Genomic DNA, 9,175 nt, shown 5'->3' with positions numbered 1-9,175 from the left:
TGTGTTTTCAAACCACTTTCACAACTGTTTGCAAGTGGATTTTGCCATTCTGCACAGCTTCAAAGAGCATTGAAAGCAGTTTGAAAGTGCATTATTCTGCATGTGCAGAATGAGCCATTGGGGAAAAAACCTTGAAAGTCAATGTAAGGTTGCCAGTCCTGTACTGACAATCTGCAGGAGTTTGGTGTGGGTGGAACTTGGGGAAGGAGAGTGATCACCCAAAAGTGACATCACTTTGTTGGCAATGCCCTAGGAATCCATCAAATCTCTATAGTAAAGATCATAGAGATTGAAGAACTTTCTAAGACATTGTAGATGCAGCAACTTAAGAGATAGTCCTCCTGCCTGTTTTCTCCCATTGCTCAATGACCTGAGAACTGGGATCGGCCCAAGGTCACTCAGCAGGCTTCATGTGGAGTACCTGGGAAGCAAACCTGGCTCACCAGGGTTTGCCGCTCATGTGAAGGAGTGGAAAATCAAACCCGGTTCTCCAGATCAGAGTCCACCACTCTTAGCCACTATACCACGCTGGCACAGTAATCAAAATGTATGTCTTACTTTCAGACTTTAAAGCTTTTGTTCATGCTCAGTAAGTGGACAACAATTCTGCAGGTCCTTCAACATGAGTCAGCAATTCCCCCAAGTCCTGGGAACACTCCTGAAGCCGGAAAAAAATGGTGCAGCTAGCTATTCCTGTGACCACCAGCTTTAATCTGAAAGAAGATTCACGAGAAGACAGCCCTAAAATCTCACACTTTCCACATTGAAGGCGAAGTAACACAGGGATTTCTTCGCATGCAATGTCAGTTTCTTCACTGCGGAACCGGAAAAAATGCCTTGAGGACACTCACGGGAAACTTTTATTCCCTCGCCGCAAGCGCGGCCAACCAGAGCATTTTGGGAAGGCCACCAAATGTTCACACGTAAGACTGTGTCTAAACCCTTCTCGGCCCAGAGCCTCCGCTTTGGGCTTTAAATGCTGCTTCCAAGCCCCGCCCGCCTAACAACGGGCTGCTCTTCCCGGGGGTGGGACTATTTTCTGTAATGCCTTTTCGGATTGATTTCGTGGCCAGTCCCACTCCTTCCCTTGGTTGCTCCGGCGGTGGCCTCGCTCCAAACTCCCGAGGCTGGCAAAATGTCTCTCCTAACAGCTGCGGCGGGAGAAGACGCCAAGGGCGCTTCAGACGAGCTGGTTTTCTACGTGAATGGCCGAAGGGTAAGTGGGAATGCCCCTTCCTGGCTACATGACAGCACTAACTGTGGTGGGCCCAGTGCGTGCCTTGTCACAGGAGGCTGTCCTTCGCCTGGAGGAAAAATCAGCCGCTCTGATGAACCCCTAGGAATGTTGTTCCAGCATCCTATCTCCTATCTAGAAGGAGGGGGGGGGGGGCAGGGGATGAGATGCAAACCACCTCCCAACACCTCTTGCCTTGAAAACCCTATAGGTTCACATATGTCCCCTGTGCGAAGCAATGACAGCTAAGTGTGTGTTTGGAAAAGGTGGGTTGCAAACAAAAGATCAGGCAACAGGTACTGTGAGGGTGCAACAAGGCTCATGTTTCAAAGAAGGGTGTCCTGCAGCAATCTTGGGGTACTGGAAGCAGAAATCCTATGCAGAAGTTTCCTTCTTAGAAGGAAAAGAAATCTTCCAGCTTCTCTACAGCCTCCTAAGATTTTTGGGATCTAGGTTCATTTGAAGGATAAACCTTTGCCTCAGTTTCCAGGTGTTCTCTAAGCTTTGGGTTTACTGCTGTGAAGTACGTTTTGTGGTGCATAATATATAATAATATATAAACAACTAAGAAGATTTATTTATTTACAGATTGGTTTTAAAGGAACAAACCAGCAGCACTGCACAGATCTCCAGGCAGAGTAGAAACCTGTCTGTGGCACAGATATTTAAATTTGATCTCAGAGTGGTTAAGACTTGTCTGTGATGCCTTCAGGCAAAAACAGATTTTAATTGGTTGGATCCTGTTCTGCCCACACCAGCCCACCCTTTTCTAAAAGTCAGACTTACTGGAACAAGGTCTGCTCATTACCAGAGAAAGGCCTAATGGATGAGCACCCTGGTCTCTCCCAGAGATAGAGCTAAACTGCTCTGCCACATTGCCTGCCTCCACATGGCTGCAAGAGTTTGAAGAGAACTGTGAGTGACCAAAGGTCAACCATCAGGCTTCATGTGGAGCAGTGGGGAATTGAATCCAGTTCTCCAGATTAGAGTCTGCTGCTCTTAACCACTCTGTGGTTTTTGGTCACCATTTTGTTCCATGCCCCAGGTTGTCTTTGTATTCCTGCAGTGTAGCTCAGCCTAAGTGCAATGGTCTCTGTGCATTTGCTTTTGTATTTTTTAAAGACAGGACTGTCATTCTATTTCAGAAAGCTGAGCTGTAAAAGAAATCCAACTTGGCAGGTTGTGTGACCCTCTCAAACCTGCACTGCTAATCTGATTCTATGCATATGATTTTGTTTACAGCCACTAATAGCTGTGTAGCCATTTCCTTACACCGAAATCCCCCCTGCCCCCCAGGGATCTGTAATATGCAAATAATATGCAAATAATCTGTGGTGTGTCTGGTGATGAACTGGGGTTAAAGAAACAAAAGGGAATCTTACAGACTAGTAACAACATGCTGCTGAAATTGTTTTGCCATCGTTGACTTTACCCACTGAGGATAATAAAGTCACTGAAGACCAAGGTTTGCAAACTTAAGGTGAAGAGGGAGGGAGTTGTGATCTTACTGTGTGAATGCCAAGAGTAGTGGGACACTGAAAGGCATCTGCTGGTGGTGGAAGATAAGCAGGATCTTGACAGCATCCCTTGTTTCTTAGAGAACCTAAATGCAAACGCTTCAAGGGTGCACTAAAGCAGGGTCTGCACCTGTGGCTTTACAGCTGCCTATCTCTCAGTATAGGAACAAATTGTTGCCATTGGGAAAAAAGAAAATGAAATCTTTATGCTAATGTATATGGGGGGTATAGATGGGGTGGGAGAATAGCCAGTGGCAGGCAAAGATTTCAAACTGGACTGAAGGGCTGCTTAAAGATGCTTTCTGTGCAAGTTGCAGCCAAATTACAGTGACCCAGTAGGGTTTTCAAGGCAAAAGACTAATGGAGAAGGTTTGCCTTTTGCCTTCCTCTGAATAATGGCCCTAGTATTCCTTGGAGGTCTCCCATCCAAGTATAACCCAGGGTGAACCCTGCTGAACTTCTGAGATCTGGTAAGATCAGGCTAGCCTGGTTACTGGAAGGGAAATGACAGAGGTGAACTATTGCCAAGAATCCAGGGGTGACCCATGCACCAATTTATGTCAGAGCACTAAAGCAGTCACACAGGGTGCTCCTTGTATATCCATGACTTACTGTCAGACCTGGTTGGTTAATACATTAATCATTAGGACCTCGTTCTAATAAAGGACTCAAAGCAACTCATGTTTGGGTCAACTGAAGTGTTCAGATTATTAATCCACATTCCAGTGATCTGTACTGTTCAATTGATGCAAATATCCTTCCTTATACTGGTTCTGGGTTGATCCCTTGCTCTAAATTTTGATCTGATATGATAAAACATTACTGACCACCCCGCTCCCACACTGAGCTACACATGGGTAGTAGTTAGTGCCTGTCATCTGGGTCAGTTTCTTCAAGCTGTTTGCCAATTGGAGTGTGAAGAAAATGGGGAAGACTGGGGAAAGGGTGTGGTAGCCAACCTCCAGGGTTGGCCTGGAGATTTCTCAGAATTATATCTGATCACCAGATGACAGAGATCAGTTTTCCTGGAGCAAATGGCCCTCCTCCCTTCCTGAAGCTCCAGCCCCAGATCTCCAGTTTTTCCCCAACACGGAGTTGGTAATCTTAGGTAAGGACAAGGGCTCAATGCCTAAAAAGTCAGAGGAATCAGCAAGCATTCATGGGGAGGGAACATTTCCCTGCCAGCCCCAGCTTTCCCCCTTGTGGGTTTAGCTCTGGTTTACATCCCCTCTCATTGACTTTGCTTCTCCCTCCCGTTTCCACTTCCTCATGGTGGTTCTGCTTCTCCCTTCTAGCGCCATTGTCTTTCATTCTCTCCCTCCTTCTCTGGCTCCACTTCCTCTGCCCTTGGATCCTCTGGTTTTAGTTGCTAACGTAACCCAATATAGACCCCCAAACGCTGTTTTTTTAATAGTGTGTGAACACCACTTTTAATGATTTAGGGATTTTATCTCCAAAATCCAAACTTTTTTCCCCTTAGGATTCATTATAGTTGTGGCATCAATGATTTTTAAAAAATCTGCCCAGAGCCCATCTATTACTACTAGATATTATGTCAGGCCTCAAGACTGTTCTTTGGGATTACCCCTTGTCTACTTCTGTGCCATATGCCCTCATAGAGGATGTGGGGCAGGTACATATTCCTGTGTACACTGAGGACCCCAACCTTTTTTGAGCCTGCAGACACCTGTGGAATTTTGTACCCAGAGTGGTAGGTGTGACTACAAAATGGTTGCCGCAGGAGGCAGAAGTGCCCGCAAAATATCAGGTTGTGCATATATCCAGCAGCGCCTCTTCAATATTACAGGCAGAAGTTCTGTTTAACAGGATTCCTTTCAAAATGAAAGAAAATATTTTATCTTATACATACAACTTATTTTCCACCATGCAGTGAGATGGTTTGTGTTATAGTGGCAGTTGCTGGTTAAAAAAAAAACCTGCACAAACCAATCAGCTCTCTAATTTGAAGCTATGATGAGCAAAAATCCCACCTGACCCCACCTGCTTAGAAAAAACATTTGGTAAGCACCAGGAGGAGTGTAGTGGCCACAGGCACCACATTGGGGACTCCTGGTATACCATGAGCAAGTAACCCTATCTGTTTTGTTCTAACCAAAGAACCATCTTAGTACATTTGTATGTAGTGTACCTTGCAAGAAAATGTTAAAATAATCTGTTTTGGTTAATTATTAATAGTTAACTGAAAGACTATTGTTGATTTGTTTTTATTCTCCACTACAGATAGTAGAGAAGAATGCTGATCCTGAACAGATGATGTTATCTTATCTGAGGAAAAGACGTATCCTTCTCTTTTATATACAGGTTAAGTGAAAGATAAAGGTAGTCCCCTGTGCAAGCACTGGGCCACCTTTGGGGTGGCATCACAACATTTACTAGGCAGACTGTGTTTATGGGTGGTTTTCCATTGCCTTTCACACTCCTCTGCACTTTACCCCCAGCAAGGTGGATACTCATTTTACTGACCTCTGAAGGATGGAAGGCTGAGTCAACCTTGAGCTGGCTACCTGAAACCAACTTTCATTTGGATCAGACCCATGTCATGGGCAAAGCTTTGACTGCAGTACTACAGCTTACCTCTCTGCACCACGGGACATCTTAGATATGAGTTACTGATTGCTAATTGCTCCTTGAAAGCAAATGTTTCAGATGATGACCTGCCATAAGACTCCAGCATGTCACTGTAAGGCTTGGGTCTTGTCAGCCTGGATAGCTTTAAAAGGGGCTTGGATAGATTTATGGAGGAGAAGTTGATTTATGGCTACCAATCTTGATCCTCTTTGATCTTAGATTGCAAATGCCTTAACAGACCAGGTGCTTGGGAGCAACAGTCGCAGCAGAAGGCTTTCACAGCCTGCATGTGAGCTCCCAAAGGCACCTGGTGGGCCACTGCGAGTAGCAAAGAGCTGGACTAGATGGACTCTGGTCTGATCCAGCTGGCTTGTTCTTATGTTCTTTTGATTGTCTAACTGCTGCTGTTCCCTTATCTTGATGAGGTTCTGTATATCCTGGGTCATCCCATATGTTTATTCTTCTTCTTTGGGGCTGATCTTTTTACTTACACAAAAATTTATGGTTGGCTGCTGGACTGGTGCTCATGAACAAGTGAGCTGAGTGGCCCCTGTGCTCCTGGGTCCCCTGCATTTGGACCCATCATGGCCCTGGGCAGCAACCCCACTGACTTGTTGGCCAGTTCTGCTAACCCTGTGAGAAGGAAGCGATGGTTTACTCCTCTAATCTGGAGGATTCCCTGCTCCTTCACTTGAGCGGCGAACTCTTACCTAGTGAACTAGATGTGTTTCCTCACTCCTACATTCCTGCTGGGTGACCTTGGGCCAATCACAGCTCATTCAGAACTCTTTCAGCCCCACTTACCTCAGAAGGTGTCTGTTGTGGGGAGAGGGAGGGAAAGGAGCTTGTAATCCACCTTCAGTCTCCTTACAGGAGAGAAAGGCGGGGTATGAATCCAAACTCTTCTTCTTTTTTCCTGCACATTGAGTCTGTGATCCTAAACATATTTACTTAGGCCGTTTCCGCACGGGCAGAAAATGACGGCCTGGAGACGGTAAAAACACCGTCTCCAGGCCGCCATTTGCACGAGGGGCGCAGCTGTAGCCATTGCCGCCGCCGCCGGGCTTCAGCCTGGAGCCGGGCGTTTCAGAGCTCGCAATTTTTTTGGGAACGCCGCAGTGAAGCCAGCTGTCGGTTTAACGGCAGTGGCTTCACCGACTTCACTGGTGACCACGACTTACCGCGTTGTCAGTAGAGGCCTGGGGACACGCCCTCTGCCCTGCCGCCGGTACAAGAGGGTTAGCTGTGGTCCCCAGGCTCTCCACGACGCCGAGGCCCAGGGACAAGCTGGTCAGGCGGGCGCCGCGCCCGCCGGCGCCGGGCTGCCCGCCGCCCGACCGGCCCGTGTGGACGGTCTCCAGTTGCCTTCGGTCGGGCGCTGCCGACCCAGCCAGCTCGCCATGAATTTACTTAGAAATTAGTTTCACCAAAGAGAAGGCTGCCACCCAATGCATTATTGTCTCTTGGGATATTTATTTATGTATTAAACCTGCCTTTCCTTGTGGTTCAAGGCAGCTCACAATAAGCATTCAAAACATTCTTGGTTTAAAATCAAAAATAAAATAGCAATCCCCAAATTCCTTTTTCCTCCCCTCTGTAAAAAATGCCTGCCATTCAAATCCCCTCAAAAGGCTTGGCGAACAAACAGGCCCTGCAGCACCTCTTAAAGATCTCTGAGGAGGACGTCCTTGCCACAGAGCTGGAGCTACGATAAAAAAGGCCCAGGCTTTTTTCAATACCAGTCTAACCACCCTAAATGTCAAGTCATCAGGCGGCTGTTTGATCACAATAGCTGGCATTCAAGGACATTCTTTGAATGTTTCCTGATTTGTGATTGCTTTGTTAATTAACTGGATTAAATGTAATAAAAGGAAGCTTTGCAAAAACTCAGTGAAGGGTTTAGGTTTTTTTAAAATAAGGCATCTGAATGAAGGTTGTTTTTTAAAGTAGAAGCTACAGTGATTTAATTGCAAGTTTAAAAGTACATCTCTGAGATCTGCTCAGTAATATGAGTAACTATATTTTAAAATCTTTGCTTGCTAGCCCCACCAGTTAATAATAACGCAATTTTATTCTGAATTCATCATCTTCATTTGTTCATAGTGCTATTTTTTCTGTTAAAGTTAATGGCTGTAAGTCAAGTGTATGGAACTTAGATCTGAGGTAATTTTAAATCCAAGTGTTATGATTTAGAGCCCACCACTCTTAATCACTACACCACACTGGCTCTGAGTATACAGTGGAACCTTGGTTTTCATTGCCATCGGTTTCAGTTTTCATTGATTTTTCCAGGGAAAAATTTGTCTTGGTTTTCATCGATTTGCCTCGGTTTTCTTCGATTTTCAGTAAGGTGCAGGGGTTTGTGGAGAAAAATCACCCAGGCAAAGCTGTTGCAGGCCATGTCTGCAACTTGTTTAATGACAATGTCTGCCCCATTTCAGACAAATCTTAAAGAGGTGTCAGAAACAGACCTCTTTGGACACCTTTCTGGTGCAACATTGGTCCACTGGCTCTGAAGCTGGTCCTAGTGTTATTGTTTGTTACTGTTTTCAGCATTAAACACTATGTTTATTCACCAAAAAATGTGGTTTGGGTATTTTTTTGGAGTGCCTAGAATGGATTAATTGGATTTATATTGATTCCTATGGAAAAGTTTGCCTCGGTTTTCATTGGTTTCGGTTTTCATCGATTCTTTTCGGACGGATTACCAACGAAAACCGAGATTCCACTGTAATTACTTAATTTAAAAGGAGAAGTGGTTAAATTTTCATGGCTTTGCAAATGTTTTCTGTATAATTTCAGTCTCAAGAATAAACAGTATTTAGGAATGGCTGATTTATGAACCTGCCAATGGGTGTGGAAAGATAATGCAGGAAGATTGTATTATTTGATATTGTTCTTAAAGAATATGGAAGCCAAATCTTGAATGGAAGTTTAGGAATGTGAAGTCTTAAAGCTGGCACACTACACAACATGCAACTCGAAAATAATAATTTTTCTAACTTAGTTTTTGGTGTGTCTTTTGAATTTGGGTCGGGTTTAAGCATTAATATTTTCACACTGAAGAAAAGAAGAGTTTCTCCACCTTTCTCTCCTGTAAGGAGTCTCAAAGTGGCTTACAAACTCTTTCTCTTCCTCTTCCCACAAGAGGAGTCTTCTCTTCAGAAGGCTTTGTAGAGGAGGAAGAGTTTGGATTTCTAACCCGCTGTTCTCAACCGTAAGGAGTTTCAAATCAGTTTTCAAACGCCTTCCCTTCCTCTCCCCACAGTTCAGAGAGAACTGTGACTAGCCCAAAGTTACCCAACAGGCTTTACGTATGGGAGCGGGGAAACAAATTCTGTTCAGCATGAGTCTACCACCAAATCCACTACTGTTAACCACGCTGGTTCTGAGTACAGCTGCTTAATTTAAATCAGTTTAGGTGTCTTCATATTTTAAATGATTCACACGCAGTCTATGCTAGAAAACAGTGATACTACTTATTTAACAGAAGTATTTTTTGCCATCCTTCTCATACAGTTCCATGAATAACAACATGGTTATACTTGTATTGCCATTTTTTGTGTAGCTGGAGTGAGATGAGGTAGGAACGCCAAATTTGCAGGTCCAGTTTTGAAAAGAAGTCATTAGCAAGGTACAAAATTACACCCCAGTCATCCCTCCTTAACTCCAGTTCCTTTAGTCCGTCTCACAGGTACCAAGTATGGCTGTGGTGGTGGCGGATGCGGCGCATGCACTGTGATGATTTCAAGATACGAGCCAGTTGCTAAGAAGATCATGTATCCTTCTGAGGAGGCTGGTGAACTGCAAGGTGTAGTTATCTTTCTTGAACGAT

At 44.8% G+C, this 9,175-nt stretch overlaps 1 protein-coding gene across 3 annotated transcripts in view; it reads left to right on the top strand.

Annotated features, from left to right (window-relative positions):
• The first annotated feature begins 1,040 nt into the window (after positions 1 to 1,040).
• The window catches only part of LOC125427118 (aldehyde oxidase 1-like), an 80,688-nt gene continuing 72,553 nt past the window's right edge, over positions 1,041 to 9,175 (top strand). For all 3 annotated transcript variants that reach the window (XR_007243638.1, XR_007243637.1, XM_048486186.1), the window contains exons 1-3: positions 1,041 to 1,216; positions 4,993 to 5,050; positions 9,023 to 9,119. Coding sequence is in view for 1 of the 3 variants with exons in the window: in XM_048486186.1 (XP_048342143.1) it covers positions 1,136 to 1,216; positions 4,993 to 5,050; positions 9,023 to 9,119 (236 nt within the window). In the remaining 2 variants the exon portion in view is untranslated. The remainder of the gene's footprint in view (positions 1,217 to 4,992; positions 5,051 to 9,022; positions 9,120 to 9,175) is intronic.

Source organism: Sphaerodactylus townsendi, linkage group LG02 (genome assembly GCF_021028975.2).
Source record: "Sphaerodactylus townsendi isolate TG3544 linkage group LG02, MPM_Stown_v2.3, whole genome shotgun sequence".
Taxonomy (NCBI): domain Eukaryota; kingdom Metazoa; phylum Chordata; class Lepidosauria; order Squamata; family Sphaerodactylidae; genus Sphaerodactylus; species Sphaerodactylus townsendi.
This window is presented reverse-complemented; position numbering and strand designations above follow the sequence as displayed.